This window comes from Saccopteryx bilineata, chromosome 6 (genome assembly GCF_036850765.1).
Source record: "Saccopteryx bilineata isolate mSacBil1 chromosome 6, mSacBil1_pri_phased_curated, whole genome shotgun sequence".
Classification (NCBI taxonomy): Eukaryota; Metazoa; Chordata; class Mammalia; order Chiroptera; family Emballonuridae; genus Saccopteryx; species Saccopteryx bilineata.
The window spans coordinates 206,395,825-206,416,205 of record NC_089495.1 but is presented as its reverse complement, the minus strand read 5'-3'; the positions used below and the strand labels follow the sequence as shown (position 1 = coordinate 206,416,205).

Below are 20,381 nucleotides of genomic sequence, written 5' to 3'. Positions count from 1 at the left end.
GCTGGGGTGTGCGTGCAGTGAGCAAACACACACCCGGCAGTATTTAATGAACCGCAGGGTGCTGTGTGCGGATGAGGGGGGACAATTGTCATTAGGGTCACTGAGGGGGAAGGTTCTTCCCCTGCCCCTTCTCACGGTGGGCTCCTCCTCATTCTTCAGTTTCAGCACAAGGTGTCACCTCCCCCGGGGAGTCCTCCCACCACCCTGCTGGAATAATTCCTCCCAGCATTTTCTATTGCTGTACTCCTCGGGCTTCCCTGATGCCATTGCGCCCCAGCAGCAATGATACATTTGCTGGTTTACTTGGTATCATCCGTGCATACGACCCCCCGAGGCTGGAACCAGACAGGGCGCACAGTAGGTCCCCAGGGTCTGGCGACACAGGCGCCTCTGGCAGGCGGCGGGGTGCCGGGTGCGGCCGGCTCTCAGTGGGCAGACACGCGCTCTCTCTCTCTCTCTCTCTCTCTCTCTCTCTCTCTCTCTCGTAGCCGTAGCTGGGCAGCCCTTGATGACGCTGACGGGCCCCGCTCAGAGGACAGCCCCTGGAAATTCGGTGCCTTTCAACTGCACCGCTGGCCCCTTCAGCTCCTCGGACTTCAGTGTCACCTGGATGAAGGACAGAGACGAGCTCCCCGCCTCCTCTCAGCGCCCAGTGACTGATGGCAAAGGCAATTACTCCATCACCAGTAAGGTGTGGGTGACGCTGGTGCGCCAAGATGTCTCATCGAAGATCACCTGTGAAGTCAGCCACGGGGACCTGGCAGAGCCCCTGCGTAGGACCATGAACCTCTCCCAAGCGCTCCGAGGTGAGCGAGCAGCGGGGCGGGGGACATCGTCTCCTCGGGCAGTCTTCCCCTCAAAGCCCCATGTCACCCACGAGAAACTGAACCTCCTCAGTGCCGGGGCTGGTCACGCAGTCTTGCCGTCAAAGGCACGGCTTCCAGAGGCTGACCCTCTGGGTTTAACCCTCTGCGCTGCGTTACCGCTTGCGTGATGTTGAGTAAGTTACTTGGCCTCTTTGTGTCTCCATTTCCTCTTCAAGCGGGAATAAAATGAAGACCAATCTCACAGGTTTCATGTCAGGATGAAATGACTTATTCCTTATAAAGCACCTAGAACAGTGCCTGCCACACAGTAAGCTGCTTATGAGAGTTTGATATTATTATTATCTGGCCCAACGTTCCATTTCTAACCTATCCTATTACTGTCATTGTTATTATTTACTCATTCTAAATGTTTATTATTCATTCGACACATGAATAGCAACTGTGGGCCAGGCTCTGTTCTAAGTGCCAAGGATATAGCAGTGACTAAAATTGAGTCCTTATCCTCATGAGCATTATGTTTAGTAATTCTTTTTTTTTTTTTTTTTAATTAAGTGAGAAGTGGGAAGGCAGGGAGGCCGAGAGATAGACTCCCACATGCACCCTGACTGACCTGGATCTACCCAGCAAGGCCCCTACAGAGTGATGCCCTGCCCATCTGGGGCCACTGCTCCGTTGCTCAGCAACCAAGCTATTTCAGTGCCTGAAGCAAGGCCATGGACCCATCCTCAGTGCCTAGGACCAACTTGTTCAAACCATTTGAGCCATGGCTGCAGGAGGGGAAGAGAGAGAAAGAGAGAGAGAGAGAGAGAGAGAGAGAAGGAGGGAGAGAGAAGGGGGAGGGGAAAGGGTGGAGAAGCAGATGGTCGTTTCTCCTGTGTGCCCTGACCGGGAATCAAACTAGGGACTTCCACATGCTGGGCTGATGCTCTACTGCTAAGCCAACCGGCCAGGGCCTTAGTAATTCTTAAAATTATATTTCATGATATGAAACATTTCAAACATACAGAAAATAATATCCCAGACCTCCATGTCCCCCTACCCCTACTTAATGACTACTAACATTTGGCTCCATTTGCCTTACATTAAGCATACAGGGAAAAAATATATATATTTCTTAAAGAAAAAAAAAAAGGTAACTGATGAAAGAGTGAGGGGTCTTCTCTGTGGCTTGTCCCGAGGGGAGAGAAACATACAGGGCAGGCACGCAGGTGTAATTTCAACAGATGTTTCTCTCCGTTCCTCTGTCTAGTTGTCCCCACTGTGAAGGTCACCACGGAGCCCTCTGAAGCATACACCCCCCATCAGAGAGTGAACCTCACTTGCCACGCGAGCCGTTTCTATCCCTCCCACCTGCAGCTCACCTGGATGGAGGACAGGCACAAGGTCCTGACCGTGCTGGCCCCGCAGGTCACGAGGAACCCGGACGGGACCTACTCTCTGGAGCACACGTGGCAGGCAGAGGCCACGCTGGAGGGGAGCGAGTTTGCCTGCTGGGTGGTCCAGGACGACCAGCCCCCAGTCCGGGCCAACGTCACCCTGCGGGCTCAGGCCCACAGACGGTTGGGGAAAGGTGGGTGTAGCCTGCCGCCCAGACCCCCAGAGAGGGTCAGGTGTGAAAGCACGGGCCATCTGCCCTGGGGTGTAGACAGAAGTAGGTCAGGGACACTCTGGGTTGGTGACAAGACTCTCAGGCATTGACCCCTACATTCCCTTCTTCCCTCCGTCTTCCACACCCTCACCAGAGAGAAGGAATGGAACTTTCTCTCCCCAACGCCACCCACCCTTCAGGTAGAACGCTCTCTGCTTTAACACTTGACTGCAGGGGATAGCAGAGATTTGACTGCTGAGCACCCAAGTCTCTGCGAAGAAGGCTTATAATCGAGCCTGGTTCAGGTGGAAGTTTCTGGAAGTCCATTTGAATGTCAGCCCAGACAGTGTGGCTGCAGGTGCAAGATTCTCATTCTCTCCACAACTCAGTTCCCTTTCTCCTTTCTCCGCCTCTTTTTTCCTCCTCTCGATTCATTCTCTTCCTCCTCCTCTTCCTCTACCTCCCCCACTTCCTCCCTTCTCCTTTTTCCGCTCATCCCCCTTCTTCTGCCCCCATCCCATCCTAACCCGGCTTCTCCACCTTAACTGTCCCCGGCTTTGTGTCCGCCGATGACTTTCTCCACGAGGGGGAGCTGCCCGCTAGCAGTTGGGACCCAGAGCTGCCGGTGGCTTTCTTGGTCCACCCTGGACCAGATTGCGAGAATGATAGATGAGCGGGAGGGGGTGGGCGAGTGGAGAGAAGGGAGGATTATGATTGGCCAGGTCTGGAAACTGACAGCTCTCTAGAACCACAGGGATGGTGGGGGGGAGGAGGGACAGCTCCCTCCAGGAAGTGTGAACGTCAGCGCCTGTGTGCACCTGTCATAGCCCCGCCAAGACAGAGGAGTGGACAGGATGCGGGATGCAGGCTCACCAGGGGCTTTGACCCTGCAACCCCCCCTCTCCCTGACAGAATTAAAGATTCTCAGAGGGAATGGCCCCCTTCACCATTCCCTATCTACATGCCCTAGTTTTTGCCGTCCGACAGAAATAAGAAAAAAGTTCCCCCGGAGGGTTATACAGATCTGTGAAAAACTACAAACCGGTCGTTTTCGATCAGAAGCAAGTTGCAGGATTTCTTTATTAACTCACTTCTGTATCGACTCACTCTGAGATATCTCCCCCCCCCCCCCCCCCCCCCCCCCGACACACACACGTTGTCTTATGTTTCTCCTTCGCCTGCACGCTGCGTGTCTGGGGCCACTGCAGCAAGGTCCAGCCCCTGAGAACATCACTTTGGTCTTCCTCTCCCCCGTGCAGCGGTCGGAAGCGCCCTGCGGTCTGGAGAAGGGACGAGCAATTTTCTGTCCTGGCATTTGGTGTTCATGTACCCTTGTAGCTACAACTCCCCCCCCCAAAAAAAAAAAATTAGCCTAGAAAAGCCTTCTTCAGCATCCCCTGCCTCCTACACTCCGGGCCCTGTGCCTCTGTTCGCGCTGGGCTGGCCCCTGCAGAACACGCGCTGTGCACTAGGTGTCCCCACATGCTTTAATGTGACAAGACAGCCTGGAAAGGTAGCAGACAGAGCCAGGCTCAGGGATCTCAGGGCTGAAATGACAAGGCAGAGCTGTCTCTTCCCAGATTCCCGTGTGCTTTTCTGCATTTATCTCTCTCATCCTGCCTGAAAACACAAATCCTAGTGACCTCAAGTCTCCTCTCAAATCAACCTTAACTACTCTATCTCTGATATTTCTTTCCGAATGGTCAGATCTGCCCACGTCATTCAGTTCTCACGACCGCCTCTTTTTTTTTTTTTTTCATTTTTTTTTTTAATTTTTTTTTTTTTTTTTAGTTTATTCATTTTTAGAGAGAGGAGAGAGAGACAGGGGGGAGGACCTGGAAGCATCAACTCCCATATGTGCCTTGACCAGGCAAGCCCAGGGTTTCGAACCGGCGACCTCAGCATTTCCAGGTCGACGCTTTATCCACTGCGCCACCACAGGTCAGGCCACGACCGCCTCTTAACCGGTGGGGCCGCCTGCAAAGCCCTGGCTGGGGTTTGCCTGTTTATACTTCTCCTCCAAGGTGGGACTCTCAGCCCTTGCAGCAAACACTCGCTCCTGTGTTTGAAGGTGGCCATCTCCGTGGTACCCAGCCCAGAGCTGGGCTAAACGTAGGAAGATAGTTAAGTTATTGTTAATATGTGATGATAGGCCACTTCTAGAGTGATTAATACATGCCACACATTCTACACTAGTTAATTTACCCATTAGCTCTGAAAATGAAGACTCATCCCCCATTTTGCAGATGAGAAAACTGAGGCTTAGGGAGTTGAGTCGCTCAGGGCTCACCCAGTAGAGGACCCGGGAATGCCAAGCAGGGTTGAGTGTGACCCCAAAGCCTGTGTTCCTAGCCTCTTCTCTGTGCCTCCTGCTTTCACGGGAGCTGGCCTTAACAGTAAGGTGCCCTTCTCCTCCCAGGGACCAAGGGCAGAGCCAAGCCGTGGTCATGGCACAGACCCTGCAGGCAGTGGCTCTGCCCCTGACTAGCTGTGGGCCCCGGGCACATTACCTCGCCTGTTGGGGCCTCAATTTCCTCATCTGTGAAATGGGGAGAGTCATAGATCCCCCCTCCTGTGGTTTTGGGGAGAACTTGGTGAGTTAGGCAGAGCCCATCAGCAGGGTCTTATGACATAGAGCGTGGCTGGGAGATGCGGGTGGCAGTTGGCCTTCTTACACACTGCTGGGGTCCCATAGTTTCATCGCCTGGCTTCTGACATCAGCTTCAGAAATGAGCAACTTTTAGAATGTAGCCTTTAAGCCCTCTGGACAAGAAGGCGTCGAAGCTTCTCGACAGAGACACCGGGGATTCCTTCTCTCTGGATCCGGGCCCCTCTGTGCCCCTGGCGGCTCACAGACGGTGTCTCCCCGCAGGCAGGAGCAGCAGCAGCCCTCACGCCCCGCAAGGCCCCCCGCAGCGGCCCGAGCCGGGCACCAGCATCGAGCTGACCTACACGTCCTCCGGAATCCCCTCCCAGCAGGTCAAGGTGACCTGGCTTAAAAACAACCTCGTGCTGCCTGGTCCCCAGACCAGCGTCCGCCTCAGTGGGGACGCCTACAACGTGACCAGCCGAGCGCTCGTCCCTCTGCAGGGGGACGACGTGTTCTCCCACGTCCTCTGCTACGTCCAGCACAGGTCGGTACCGATCTTCCGGGACACCGTCAGCCTGGACCAGTACCTCCGTGGTAAGCAGCGTCTCTTTAGTCCAGCCGGGTTCGTTGGGTTGCGGATGTCTCTGAGCCGCAGTTTCCTCACCTGAAAAAACAATCACACCCCTCGCTAGCTAGCTTACGGCGAAGATCCAACGCCGTGTCTGTCAGGTTCTGGGCGCCTGCCTTCCTCCCGTTAGCCACGCGGAAGCGGCAGTTGTTGTCGTTGTTATTTTTCATTATTATTACGATTCACGTCACCTCTCAGAGCTCAGTTTTCTCATCTGCAAAATGGACACAAAATATCTGCCAGGAATAAATAACACATTTGATTTTTATTATTATTTTATATGACGAGGATGTCAGGGGCTTTGAAATGTCTCGATTTAAGGGACTATGATGTCTTCTGATCATCACTTGTACCTGGATAAGGACCTATCATTTTTCACCTGAGATAGATAGATAGATAGATAGATAGACAGATAGATAGATATAGATACAGATATTTTTTTTTTTTTGGTCAATTTTCCCAGCCTGAACCAATTCTGGACAGGTCTATAAATTCAGTGAGGTCATAACATGTCATATCTGGAAAGAATCTTAGTAATCATCCCATTGTCAATGAGAACTCTAAAGCCTAGAGAAGGCAAGTGAGTAGTCCAGGGTTGCACAGCAAGTAAAATTAATTCCTTAAATGTGTGTAGGACTGTAAAGTGTACAAAATATTTCCCTCTCTATTTTGCGTGCTACCATCATGGACGTCAACACATCATTTCACATAGATAAGGTATTGATACGAATGTCTCGAGTGAGCATGGCACATGGTTAGAGAACACATTTGTGCCTGCGAGCTGACCCGTGTAATGTGTATAGCCGCCCGATACCGTGTGTCCCATCCGTGGTTTATAGAAGGAAACTGAGGATCGATGGAGTGAGGGCTTCCCGGGTTTGTACAGCTTGGTGGGTGAGGGACAGCGGACGTGAATTCTGGCTCCTGACTCAGCTGCTTACCAGCTGTGGGGTCTCCTGCTGGTCACTTCCATTCTCTCTGCCTCCCATCTCTGCCTGTAAAGTAGGAAAATGATCGTTCAGGGTATGCATGTGTGGGAGAGGGGCTCTTCCTTATCTGAGGATTTAGTATGTAATTCCTTGCAATGAGGACAGTCGTGCGGAGAAGCAAGAATCACAGAAAAGCATTCACAAATGAATCGATGACTTTACAAAACCAGCCCACACTCAAGAGCCCTCCTTGCCCCAACACTGTGTGCGTCTCAGGTTGGGTCTCCCATCACAGAAATGTGTTTGTGGGCTGTCTCTGTTCGGGTTCCCCTGAATAAGGGACGGAGAGAATGAGACGGGGAAGGCGGGACAACCCAAGAAAGAGGGAGAGATCGAACTGGGCGTGCCTGTGGGTGACGGAGGCTCAGCACCAGTGGGCGCTCTCTCGGGAACTGTGCACCGTGGACTGTTCCTGAGCTTGTTCCACAAAGGAGGGGAGGCTGGGATGGGCCCCGTGAGCTGGGGGGCACTTCCTGGTAACCCAGGGACCTCGAGGAGAGATTCGGGGAGGTGTTTCAGGAATTTGAGAGGGGAAGCAGCATCACCCAGCAGCACTGCCAAACGCTGGGACGGTGGGTGGGCTGACAGGAGGAGTGGAGCCCTCGGAGGCGGGTCTTGCCTTGATTGGGGCATGGCAAACCTCAGACCACGCTGTGCACCTGGAATCTACCTCCATTGTGAAGTGAAATCAGAGGTCTGGGGAAAGCTGCTATATCAGAAAGTTGATGCAAATGATATTGGGGAACTCTGAGATCATAGGCAAAGTCCTGGAGTGGTTAAAGATGGGGGGAGAAAAACAAATGTCTTGTCCTCATGGACTTGTGAGCACTTCAAGACAGAACCACGTATTAAAAAGAGGCTTTTCCAAAAGTGCATAGAACAAAGAATTTTTCACAATTTCCGATGAGTGATTGTTCTTGTGAACGGGAGATGTAAGGCTCTGCTGATACTGTAGCATATGATTTGGGGTAAAAAAAAAAAAAAAAATTATGCTAACTTCCTTACACTCTCAACACTCGTTCATTCTAAGAAGTGGTGCAGAGGGTTGATTACGTTCTTTGCTTAATGTCAAACATAAACTCATAGAATGATTTTCACCATGGAAACGTTTTCCGAAGGAAGTTTCAACCAAATCCTTTTTGACAAGTTCTATGAAATCGGGCCCTGGTTTCGCACAGGATCCTTCTAAGCGGCTTTTTGTTCTGTGCGGTGTTTTTCTGATGCCAAGTGGCGCTCTGCGCTGATCTCGCTGGTGGTGGGAGGGTTCAGTGAGACGGCGCATGCGCACTGCCTCCCGCGGCCGTTCAGCGATGGAAGCGGCTATCGTCAGCCGCGCCCGGGTCTCTGTCCCTCAGACCCTACCACGGACACCCCGTGGCCAGGAGAACTCTCTGGCGGCTGGAATGGGCCATCTGCGCATGTGCATCCTTGCAGTGATCCTTGCCACCATCTAGAGCCCATGACACTTGCATGGTGATGCCCGGCCCTGGGCTGTTCTCCATGGGTACCACCCCCGTCGCCAGGCCTTCCCCATCCTGGTTTCCCCTTCCTGGGGTCCTGCTCTTTGCTCCGTGTGAATTACTGGCTCATGTGCTGAAGGGAACAGACTGAGGTATCATAGTAGGGAGTGACCTGGGGGTGGTGTTTTGCCTGGACCGTCCCACCCATCCACGTCACCACTGATACCATGTAATAAGGTCCAGGCGGGTTGAGTCTGGAGAAAGGATATTTTGGGGTCAGAAGCCCTTAGTTCCTTCAAACTACACCGCGTAAGGAGTTACTCTGTCTGCCCTAGAACAAACAGCTGCAGTCTGTCTTAACCAGCCCCAGGAGAGCTGAGCTCCCCTTTGACCATTTCATAACTTCAGAGTCTTGAAAACAGAGGGGAAGTGACTTGCACAAGGCCTTGTGGTTGGCTCTGGTGTCAGCGCAGGGACCAGAACCCGGATCTCCCGTCCCCTGGTGTAGTGTCAGAACTATCTCATGCTATGCACCCGTATGAATTGCACTGGAATAGTTCATGTTTTATAGTATTTAAAAAATCTTCCAAATTTTTCTCATTATGAATGCATGCTATTGCACAGCTGAAAATATGGTTGAAAATAGTCTAGAAGTTGTTAGATCAAAATTTCAGAAGCCAGGATTTTAAAATGCTACAGCCTTAAAGTTTTGGTGTCAGAATTACATACTGTCTCTGACATAATTCCAGCTACTTGTGACCTTGTGCACATTTTGACAGTCATGTTATACTTAACCCCTCCAAACCCATGTTCCCTCCTATGTAAAATCTTAGTATCTTCGAGTCATAAAGATTTAGAGTCAATGAATCTTCAAACCTTAGAGTTACCAAGTCACAGGTTAGTCAACTGGTTCACAGAATCTTAAATAGAATTCAAACTTCATCTTTTCATCTCTAATGACCAAAATGGGAAAGAGAAGAAAGATTAGGATGGCTTGCATCTTTCCTGTTTATTCTTTTATCCATACATTCATGGATAAAAGAATACACCCATCCATCCTCCCATCCATGCCCCTCCATCCATGCATCCATGCACCCATGCATCCCTCCATCCATGCACCCATGCACCCATGCACCCGTGCATCCCTCCACCCATGCACCCGTGCATCCCTCCATCCATGCACCCATGCACCCGTGCATCCCTCCATCCATGCACCCATGCACCCGTGCATCCCTCCATCCATGCATCCCTCCATCCATGCATCCATGCACCCATGCATCCCTCCATCCATTCATCCTTCCATCCATCCACTCACCCATCCATAGATCCATACATTCATGCCTACATCCATGCATGCATGCATGCATGCATCCATCCATCCATGCACCTGTCCATCCATCCATCATCCATCTGTCCGTCCATCCATCTATCCATCCCTCCATCCAGGCATGCATTCACTCCTGCGTCCACACTCTCATCCATCATGCATTTACTTCTGCGTGCATCTGTTGCACAGTACCTACACCCTCCTCTGTGGCAGGCCCTGGTGAGATGACCCCACCCAAAAGGGGCTCTCAGGCTCCCACAGTAGACTTCCTAGAGTAACTGTCTGCTTTCTCTGGCCTGTGTCAGTTCCCCCTGCAGTGACCGTGTCCCAGGCTTCGCCCTCCTCGGGCTTGGTGGCTATCACCTGCCACGTGCAGAGATTCTATCCACAGTGTGTGCATCTCACCTGGCTGGAGAACTGCAATATGTTCGAGGGAGTCGTGCAGCTCACGCCCACGCAGAACAGTGATGGGACCTACAGCCTGGAGAGCTTGCAGTTGGTGAACGCGTCACTGCAGGGGTCCGAGCGGGTGCTCACCTGTATGGTGCAGCATGAGGCACAGCCTCCCATCTTGGCCAACCTCATAATGTCCCCAACAGCCCACGTCACATACAAGACCATCGGGAGCCCAGGTAAGCTCTCCTCTTCTCCTATAAGCAGTTGGGTCGCCTCTGTCTCCTGAGTGGATTCCAAAAGGCCGTGACGGGGATGGGGGCATAATGGTTAAAATCTTGCCCAATTTAAGCGTCTGAAATTCCTTGAATAACCGGGACAGTTTCTGGCCTGGGGCTTCCTTTACATGTGACCATCCTGGAAGGTTTTATTCATTTCTGAGAAGAGAACAATCTCTCAGCTCAACCTCCTTGAAAGTCCCCTAGTGTTCGTCTCAGGATGCTCGCTCCCGGAGATACTGAGACGGCCCTGGCAAGGCTCTCTCGTTAAAACCGCGTCTCCGGGTTGTACGGGGAGACTTGTCCATAACCACATCTCACCACGTACGCAAGACTTTAAGACTTGCTTGAAACCCTTACTCTGCGGGCCCCGTGGTGGCTGTTCTAACGACAGAGCAGGCTTTGTTCACTTAACTCTTGTGCGGGCGCTTAACCTCTCTGGGATGCAGTTTCCTCATCTGTAGACAGGTCGGACGCAGTGTAGACGGGTCAAAGGGAGGCTCCCAACTCATAGAGCCCTTGTGAGGGTTTTTTTGTTTGTTTGTTTGTTTTTTGTTTTTTTTTTGTTTTTTTTTTTTCATTTTTCTGAAGCTGGAAACAGGGAGAGACAGTCAGACAGACTCCCGCATGCGCCCGACCGGGATCCACCCGGCACGCCCACCAGGGGCGACGCTCTGCCCACCAGGGGGCGATGCTCTGCCCATCCTGGGCGTCGCCATGTTGCGACCAGAGCCACTCTAGCGCCTGAGGCAGAGGCCACAGAGCCATCCCCAGCGCCCAGGCCATCTTTGCTCCAATGGAGCCTTGGCTGCGGGAGGGGAAGAGAGAGACAGAGAGGAAAGCGCGGCGGAGGGGTGGAGAAGCAAATGGGCGCTTCTCCTGTGTGCCCTGGCCGGGAATCGAACCCGGGTCCTCCGCACGCTAGGCCGACGCTCTACCGCTGAGCCAACCTGCCAGGGCCAATATTGTGAGGGTTTTTTAATGAGTTAACATACGTAAACTCCACATGTGAGTCTACATCTCATGTCAGCGACGGTTACTATTTGAATTCCAACAAAACGATTTCGAAACTTAGTCTTCAGTCATTACAGTGTTGTGAACTCGGGGAGCCACGTCCATGGTCCCCTCAGAGCCTCAGTTTATTCATCTATAAATGGTGCAAACGACACCAGCCTCCCAATACCGTATTAAAGGTCCACACAACTGACCGCAGGGCCTTGAGGACACAGAGCTTTGTACCTCTGGATGCTGGCATGTTAGCTGGTGAGTGACAGATGGTCCAACTGAATATTTGTTGGGTCAAATTCAAGGCGAGGTTGAAAGGTCAAGATCCTCACTTACTTCCAAGAGGAAGCTGAGCGTAGAGAAGAGAACAGGGGCCCGGAATCAGATAGACCTGGGCGCAATCTGTGGTGGTGCCGAAACTGCCTGGCAACGTGGCGTCAGAGGAGGTATTTACATTCACAGAGCCCCGGTGATGTTAGGCATTCACCTTCTGCCTGTTGGTGTTTAGGTCCAGAGACACCGGCCCTGGTATTTGTGGCTTTGCTCCTGGGCCTCAAGGTGCTGCTGGTGATGAGTTTCACAGTCACCTACTTCTGCAGGTGGTGGAACCTGTAGCAGGTAAGTTGGGGTCAGGCCTCTCAGTCCTTGGAGAGGGGAGGTCAAGGCCATTGTCAGAGGCTGGAAACAGAGGAGTCCGGGGAAGACCCATAAAGTCACATGGTCCCCACATGGGTGCCCCAGCCTCAAAACATCTGTGAGCCCTCCTGTTTCCGCCAGATGTCTCTCAGCATGCTAAGAGCTATACACTCTCCAGTATTGTACAGTGCCCTGCAGTTTGAAGGTTTTTAAATGAAGTTCCTTGGGACCCGGGGACCCAAGATATACAGATGGGATGCAGGTCGAAGCTCTGAGACCCAAACTCCAAAGAGTCCCCCCCAGCCCCATCAACTACTATATATTTTTGTCTCTCTATGATACATCTTCGGAATGAATAAGAAAAATACTGGCAAAACCAACTAACAGAACCCCCGTGAGGGACTTGGAGGAGGTGACTAGAACCCACGTGGGGCTGGAAGGGAACCCCGATTTCCGAAGGAGCACTGGGGTGTGGTTTCCAGGGCCCACATTTCTACCCTGCACCAGGAAGAGTGGCAGCCACTGGGCAGGGAGATGCCCAATCACTGTCTGTGAAGTGAGTGAATGAACTACTGTCCCGACAGCTCCTGCCTGCCCTGGGACGCCTGGCCTCCTGCCTTCTCCAGGGGGCTCCGTTGAAGAGCAGAAGCTGCCAGGACCTGCGGGTCATCCGAGAGCCCAGCCCCCCCACCCCAGCTCCGTCAGCCCCACCTGCACCAGAGACCACCCACACAGCCTGCTGACGCCCCTTCTCTCTGATGAAAAAGCTGCATCAGGGACGGACTTTGGTCATGGAGACTCCGGAATTTCTCCCTCTTGGGCATTATTTACAGACGTCCCCCTAAGAAAGATGGGGACACAGGGTTCTGTCACTCCCGACCTCGTGCCACACAGGCACTCGTTCTAGTCCCCACCCCCGCTCCTATCCCATTATACTAACTGACTAGTCCGTGGCTAACATTCCAATGACCATAACGTTGCTATTCACTCATAGCTGAATCTTGCAACATTCTGGCTTTGCTTACGTTCCTCTCTCAGGTGTCTGTTTGTATAACCACCACCTGGACCAGGATGCAGACCACAGCGGTTCCTCTGTGCTGGCCCTGCCTAATGACACCGTCCCCTCCACCCCGGAACCTCCCCAAAGCCAATCCGCTCGCCACTGGGTCGTTTGAACAATGGGATATGGGTGAAATCGTATAGTAGGAGACATTTACAGCTCAACCTTGTTCCCTCAACATATTGCCTTGGAGGAACTTTAAATTGTTGCACACGTAAAGAATTCATTCCCTTTAGCTCTGGCTAGTTGGCTCAGCAGTAGAGCGTTGGTCTGGCATGTGGAAGTCCCGGATTTGATTTCCGGCCACGGCACACAGGAGAAGCACCCATCTGGCTTCTCCACCCCTCCCCCTCTCCTTCCTCTCTGTCTCTCTCTTCCACTCCCACAGCCAAGGCTCCACTGGAGCAAAAGTTGGCCCCGGCACTGAGGATGGCTGAATGGCCTCCACCTCAGGCGCTAGAATGGCTCTGGCTGTAACGGAGCAGCGCCCCAGATGGGCAGAGCATCGCCCCCTGGTGGGCGTGCTGGGTGGATCCCGGTCAAGCACATGTGGGAGTCTGTGTGACTGCCTCCCTGCTTCTCACTTCAGAAAAATACAAAAAAAAAATCATTCCTTTTTATTTCTGAGTATTACTTTCTTATACGGATGCACCACCGTCTGCATAGCTGCTTGTTATAGGACATTTTCGTTGTTTTCAGTGTATTCTGTTATTACAAAGAAAGCTTCTATAAGCATCATGCGCAGATTTTCGTGAGGACATAAGGTTTCGTTTCTCTGAGACAAATGCCTGGGGTGTCATTGCTGCCATATCACCTATTCCCCCTCCCGCACAGAAGTTGGGACACAACCCCTCTCTCTGGATGGAGGCACATACAAGTTCTGAGGTCCACATCACACTTGCATTTGGGCAACCTTGTACCGGTAACATCAACTAAGGGTTGGAATAGACAGAGAGTCATTCAGGAGAAGACCTGGTTCCCATCCCAACGCTGACCAGGCTCTGGGGATCCCTCCGCCTTCCTCAGCGGAGCAGCTCTCGGTGAGGGTGGAGGAGACGCGGCCACGCACTGGCTACACAGCCCTCAACCCAACCACGGACCCTTCCTGTCCTGCCCCTCAGTGGGGCATCACCATGGAGACCAGAGGCCCCACGCAGGGAGGAAGCGCAGTTTTCTGCAGGCCTGTCCCGGTCTCTCGGGAAACTAAGATGAGTGACTCCTCTCCCTGCATTGGCCTCGGCCTGACTCTGTTTCACAACCGAGAAGCAGGAACAGGTTATCTAACAGCCCGCCTTTCAGCCCGTCCTCCGCACTTCCTCCTGTATGACGGGGCGGGGCTCCCCTCTCACCCAGCAGAGAGTCCGGGTTGTCCCAGCCCGCACCAGCTCCCCGCACCCGCTCCCGCACCCGCCCCGCGACAGAGCCGGCTCCTCAGGCCTCAGGATGCCCGTCCCTGCCTCCTGGCCCCGCGCTCCTCCGTGCCTGCTGCTCACTCTGCTGCTGGGCCTCCCAGGTGAGCGTGCGGGGCTAGAACCTCCTCTCCCGGCCCCTGGACCTCCTGTTGCCCCAGAGATTTCAGGGCCTCCGGGAAAACGTGGGTGTGTCACGCAGGGCTGCAGAGAGGGCGACGGGCAGGGCGTTATCTGAGGGCATGGGATCAGGGACCCGGGCATGTTCTCCGTGGGTCCATCGCCTGCACCTGGTCACCAGAGGTGTCAGAGCAGAGGGTGCAGCAAACCACAGCAGCAGCGACGACTCTGTGCCCGCTAACGGGTCTGACCGTCACAGCGTCCCTGTGGGAGAGCTGTGGCTCTCATCCCGCACTTGTAGGTGGGGAAACTGAGGCAGAGAGCTTAACGTGCCCTCCATCCTCACCTATATCAGCAGAGCAGCCGGATCCGAGTCTCGGCCACCAGCTCCCGGGGCGCCTTGTTTCAGCCCTGTCGTGCTGCCCGGCCTGGCAGTGCTGAGGGATCACAGAAAAACCAGTAACCCAGGAGGAGGAAACCGGGGAGCGGTCACCCCTACCCCCCCCCCCCCCCGCCCGCCATCACGCCACTCAGACCCGGAGCTAAACTCCGCTGTTTACTCGAGAACTTCTGTTAATTATATGCTGCACGGTTCCCATGTAGCAAGTGTGTGACTGGGGGTTTAGTATGTGTCATAATTTCATTAACCCTAAAAACAACCTGTACTGGCCTGTGAGGACACTTCCATACACGTTTGTGATGGGTGTATCTGTGTGTGAGTGTCTGTGTGTGTGTGAGTTGGTGTGAGGGATTCACACACGCACCTGGGATTTTATTAAAGCCTTTCCTTTCTATTCTCTTCCATTTTGTTCACTCTGCATGAAATGCACACGAACAGATGTTTAGTCTGTCTGTTTGTCTGTCCCACAGACACCCGCCTCCTTGCTACTTCTCCAAACTTACCCCTCTCCTCCCTAAACTCTACAAAAAGCAAGCTCCTCTCTTGGTAAGAGGAGGAAAACGGTCCATCAGTAGATGCCTGCGTAACAAAGAATGCTGCCCATACATACAATGGAGTATATTCGGCAATAAAAGGGAATGAAATCTTGACATTTGTCACAACATGGATGGACTGAAGGCTGTTCTCCTAAGGGAAAAGAGTCAGAGAGAGAGAGAGAGAGAAATACCAGATGCTTCACTTATCTGTGGAATCTCAAAAAAACCAAAACCAATAAATATGCAAAGCAAAAGAGGAACAGATGCGTATTCAGAGAGAACAGCTGAGCTGATAAAGGGGAAGGTGAGGGGAAAGTGAGCAGAAGTCTGTGAATCAGTATCTTGCGGTCTCCACCATGCCTGATGAGGATGAGGAGGGAGACTGGGGAGAAGGAGACAGAGAGTGCTGCCCTGCGCTCTAGATCTGTAACCATATCCGTATCCACACCTGTCCTCGGATATCCAGAGAGACCGCAGGGCATCAGATAGTACAAGTAATAATTCTATCAGTTCTCCCGCACTCAGCTCGGGCAGGTCCCGTAGCTGTTACCTCCTGTGGTCATTTAACCCGAGGTGGAACTCTTGTCACCCGTACCATCCAGGTAAGAAAATAAAAGCCGAGGGAGGTTCAGGGTGACTCAGCGGTGAATGGTGAGCCGTGCTCTGAGTTCGGGCGTCTGATTCTAGAGCCCACAGATTTCCTCTGCCGTCCTCAGTGCCTACGGCCCCCTGTCCATCCCATGGTCACTGTGTGTGGGGAAGGGAGGGTGTGGGGACAGGGGTTGGTGGTTTCATTCTCCTGGGCTCTCTGCTTCCTGCATGTGCCCCATTCCTTCCTGGGATTTTTTGCCAAGTCATCTACTAGGGGGACGTAGTTTCTGCCATTGTTTCCACAGATTTGCCCGTGTACAATAGACGTCAGGGCCTCAGGGAGGTGTAGCACTGGGAGTGCACATGTCACACGTATATTTATTGGATAATTACTATGTGGAGGACCTGTTATAGGAACGTGGGTGCGTTGTTGAATAAAAGAGACAAAGTAGCCGCCCCATGGAACTTCTGTATTAGTAGAAAAATGACAATAAACAATATGCATAATAAGTAAGTGAATAAGATAACATATTGGAAAATTATGAGCATTAAGGTGAAAAATTAAAGTATTGCTGGGTAGGAGAATGGGGGAATCTGTAAGACGGGTTGTATTTCAAACAGGGTAGTCTCGGGGGTCTCACTGTAATGGGGAAGTCTGAGCAAAAATGAAAACAAGGTTGGGAATCTAATGACAAAGTAAACAAAATAGTAACAGACTCACATACCAAGAAGATACTGACAGCTGTGGGGGGGGGGGCAGGTTGGCTAAATGAGGTAAAGGATTAAGCAGTTGAGTTGTGTGTGTTGATTTTTCTCTGCCACAAAGTTGCTGACATCATTGGTTAGCGCTGGCAGAGTGTGAGTGTGAAATCTTTAGAACTGCTACATATAACGTCATGTCACGTGAGAACAGAGATAGTTTTGCTTCTTCCTTTACGTGTCAAACAATGCTTTTTATTTGTGGTTCTTGTTTCATTGCTTTTTCTGAAACTTCCAGGATTGGGTTGATTATTCGTGCTAAAAGTGCACATCCCTGTCTTGTTTCTGATATTAGAGAGAAATTTCGCTACCAGACTTTCACCATCAAGTACGATCTTAGCGGTGGGTTTTTCATGCAAGATTTCTGTGGACATATCCATCTATTCTAACTTACTGATTGTGTTTATCATGAAAAATGGTGACTTTCATCAATTGCTTTTTCTGCAGCAAGTGAGAGAAGTTTATTTGATATTTTTACTTGCCATCCTGTTAATGAGATATATTACACTCTTTGATTTTCACATGTTGAACTGCACTTACATTGCAGGAATAAACCCCAGGTGGTCACGGTATATAATTCTTTTCACATGATGTTGAATTTGGTTTGCTAATATTTGGCTGAGGAATGTGGGACTGAAATTGATGTAAGGTATTGGTTTGTAGCTTCATTGTTTTGTGTGTGTGACAGAGACAGAGAGAGGGACAGATAGGGACAGACAGGGAGGATGGAGAGAGATGTGAAGCCAATTCTTGGTTGCAACACCTTAGTTATTCATTGATTGCTTTCTCATATGTGCCTTGACTGGGGGCAGGGGGTGGGACTAGAGCAGAGCAAGTGACCCCTTGCTCAAGCCAATAATCTTGGGCTCAAGCCAGTGACCATGAGCCAATGTCTAAGATCCCACCCTCAAGCCAGTAACCACGCCCTCAAGCTAGTGAAACCTTGCCCAAGCCGGCAACCTGGGGGTTTGGAACCTGGGTCCTCCCTCCACATCCCACTTCGACACTCTATCCACTGTGCCACCAAGTGTAGGTCTATAGCTTTCTTATTGTGCCTTCATCTGGTTTTCATATCCAGGTGAGGATGGCTGAGAATGAGTCTTCGAATGACTCCTAATGAGTCAAGAAGTCTTCCTTCCATTTTAATTTTTTGCAAGGTTTGAAGAAGATTAATGTTCGTTTTTAATGTTTATTCGAATTCACCAGTGAAACAAAACAGTCCTGGACATTCCTTTGTTGGGTGATTTTTTTTTTTTTTACTCTTAATACAATTTCATAACCAGATACAGGTCTATTCATATTATTTATTCCTTTAAAGTTTATTCTTGGTAATGTATGTGCTTCTAGAAACTGTCCATTTTATCTGGCTTATTCAGTTCCTTGATGTGCAATAGTACATACTACACTTCTCTAAATTCATTTTATTTCTGTGAATTCATTAGTAATAGCCTTTGTTTATTTCTGATTTTAGATACTTGCTTTTCTCTCTCTTTTTTTTTTCAGTCCACGTAGCTAATTGTTTCTCAATCTTGTGGGTCTTTGTTTGTTTGTTTTTTAATTAAGATTCCTATTTCTTTCTTTTTATTTCTTTATTTTTTATTTTTTTACAAGACAGAGAGTCAGAGAGAGGGATAGACAGGGACAGACAGACAGGAACGGAGAGATGAGAACCATCAATCATTAGTTTTTTGTTGTGACACCTTAGTTGTTCACTGATTGCTTTCTCATATGTACCTTGACCGTGGGCCTTCAGCAGACCGAGTAACCCCTTGCTCGAGCCAGAGACTTTGGGTCCAGGCTGGTGAGCTTTTGCTCAAACCAGATGAGCCCGCGCTCAAGCTGGCGACCTTGGGGTCTCGAACCTCGGTCCTCAGGATACCAGTCTGACGCTCTATCCACTGTGCCACCGCCAGATCAAACACACTTTCCCTTCTGATGACTACTTTGAGCTATTAATTCTAGGTGTTGTTAGATTCATTACTATTGGTGATCATTTTATTTCTCCTTCTTGTTACTGATTTCTAGCTTTATTTGCAAATTGTTCTTACCAGGGCATTGGTACCACAGTCCTTCTTCCAGATTCCAATAATTGTATGTGTTGTCATCCAACCTGTGTGGATGACAACACATACAATGCCACATGCGTAGGTTTTTGTTATGACAATGGTTTCTGTAGTAGTGAAGAGATGCGTGTGTGTCATAGACAGAAACACAGCCCCAGAATAAGGTCCATGTATGAGTACCCAGACCCTGTGCATGTATTACTTTATATACAAAAGAGATTTAGGAAAAGTGAGTAAGTTAAGACTTCAATCTTGAAACACTATACTAGATATTCCACGTGGGCCCAATATACTCACAGGGGTCCTTAGGAAAGAGGTGGCAGAGAATCTACGTCAGAGAAGGACAAGTGACAACAGAGGCAAGAATTTTGAGGGACAGGAAGGTGAAAACCTCGGGAAAAGGAACGCAGGCAGCCTCTGCACTGTGGGAATGCAGGGACCAGGCTCTGGTGAGATGCGGCTCAGCTGCAACCCAGAAGTCAGACAGTTACCATTGAACTCCCGATCCCAGACTGGAAGACCATCCACTTCTGTGCTTCAGGCAACTTTGGTTTTTGTAGTTAGTAAAGCAGCATTAGTAAACTAATAAATTATAGTTGTGCTATTAGGAAAAATAACACTCTTAGTTCTTATCGGAATGACACGTTCATTGTGTGTTGGGGGCTCAGCACACCCCTGTCACTCACCTGCCCAAGCTGCTGAGGCTGACCCACTGGGACACTTGGGTCTCCCAAGAAGACGGAAGCCGACCCGTAGAGGTTCTTGCAGTTAAGTGACATCCCACATCAGGCAGCCGTCACCTCTGCTCACAATTTAGTTCTCTAAAGACATATCAGGGTCCCACCCAATAGAAAATTCTAGAAATGAGCCTCATTATGTGGCTAGAAATTGCGCAGCCAGAAATATCTGGGGAAGCAGGACACTTCCAGAGAGGGCGGGCCCAGCACTCACACCCACTCTGTGCCTCATCATTAACCCCTCTGTGCCTCAGTTTCCTCATTTGTGACAGGCTTTCACATTACAGGCTCATGAGGGTCACAGGTCCGACTCATGCTGTGCCCCGGCTTGAGGCCCACTCGGGGTGTGCAGGGGGTCAGTGGACGCTGCAACTGATAAACACTGGACAGACCTCCGGGTCCCGTGTGGATGGGTAAGTGACGGCTCTGTGTTTCCCTGCAGAAGGGGCCGGTCAGGAGCTGAGGGTGATTCAGCCTGAGGAGTCCGTGTCCGTCTCAATGGGAGGGACAGCCACTCTGAGATGCACTGTGACCTCCATAATCCCCATAGGGCCTGTACTGTGGTTCAGGGGGACAGGGCCTGACCGGCAGTTAGTCTATATTTTCGGAGAAGGAGGCCACTTCCACCGAGTAACAACAGTTGGAGACATCACGAAGAGAAACAACACGGACTTCTCCATCCGCCTCAGTGACATCACCACAGACGACACGGGTGTCTACTACTGCGTGAAGTTCCGGAGACAGAGCCCTAATGATGTGGAGATTGCGTCGGGCACAGGCACTCAGCTCACCGTGAGCGGTGAGTACCGAGGGGGACCCTTCGTCCCTGGTGTGTGACACCCGTCAGGAAATCTTCTACAGATCAGGGAAGTTTTATTCCCTTTCCTCTGTTGGACAGAAATCTCTGCTGGGCAGAGAGAGGGAGGACGGGTTACTTTATTTCATCCTCAGAAACATCACATGAGTAGATTCCTGAGGGGCACAC

General features: G+C 51.1%; 3 protein-coding genes across 4 annotated transcripts in view; all 3 read left to right on the top strand.

The window, feature by feature from the left end:
* The first annotated feature begins 508 nt into the window (after positions 1–508).
* On the top strand, positions 509–5,673 carry LOC136309450 (signal-regulatory protein beta-1-like). The gene is made up of 3 exons (XM_066237588.1): positions 509–806; positions 2,077–2,397; positions 5,288–5,673. Exons 1-3 carry the CDS (start codon positions 509–511, stop codon positions 5,671–5,673), a joined length of 1,005 nt encoding a protein of 334 aa, XP_066093685.1.
* A 2,262-nt stretch (positions 5,674–7,935) lies between these two features.
* On the top strand, positions 7,936–12,369 carry LOC136309225 (signal-regulatory protein beta-1-like). 2 transcript variants are annotated; one of them, XM_066237419.1, is made up of 4 exons: positions 7,936–8,095; positions 9,715–10,041; positions 11,594–11,703; positions 12,306–12,369. In XM_066237419.1, exons 2-3 carry the CDS (start codon positions 9,834–9,836, stop codon positions 11,698–11,700), a joined length of 315 nt encoding a protein of 104 aa, XP_066093516.1. In that variant the 5' UTR covers positions 7,936–8,095; positions 9,715–9,833; the 3' UTR covers positions 11,701–11,703; positions 12,306–12,369. The 2 variants fall into 2 exon arrangements, with proteins under 2 accessions (XP_066093516.1, XP_066093514.1); XM_066237417.1 differs by having other exon boundaries at positions 7,936–8,234.
* A 1,779-nt stretch (positions 12,370–14,148) lies between these two features.
* The window catches only part of LOC136308639 (signal-regulatory protein beta-1-like), a 30,038-nt gene continuing 23,805 nt past the window's right edge, over positions 14,149–20,381 (top strand). The window contains exons 1-2 of the mRNA XM_066236194.1: positions 14,149–14,294; positions 19,839–20,195. Coding sequence (XP_066092291.1) covers positions 14,225–14,294; positions 19,839–20,195 — 427 coding nt within the window. The 5' untranslated portion in view covers positions 14,149–14,224. The remainder of the gene's footprint in view (positions 14,295–19,838; positions 20,196–20,381) is intronic.

What these genes read in the sequence shown, in the direction of transcription:
- LOC136309225 (XM_066237419.1), top strand. Translation starts at nt 9,834, where the DNA reads ATGTTCGAGGGAGTCGTGCAGCTCACGCCCACGCAGAACAGTGATGGG. An exon ending in CAAGACCATCGGGAGCCCAG is followed by an intron (nt 10,042 to 11,593) that starts GTAAGCTCTCCT and finishes GTTGGTGTTTAG; the next exon opens with GTCCAGAGACACCGGCCCTG.
- LOC136309450 (XM_066237588.1), top strand. Translation starts at nt 509, where the DNA reads ATGACGCTGACGGGCCCCGCTCAGAGGACAGCCCCTGGAAATTCGGTG. An exon ending in CCTCTCCCAAGCGCTCCGAG is followed by an intron (nt 807 to 2,076) that starts GTGAGCGAGCAG and finishes TCCTCTGTCTAG; the next exon opens with TTGTCCCCACTGTGAAGGTC. An exon ending in CCACAGACGGTTGGGGAAAG is followed by an intron (nt 2,398 to 5,287) that starts GTGGGTGTAGCC and finishes GTCTCCCCGCAG; the next exon opens with GCAGGAGCAGCAGCAGCCCT.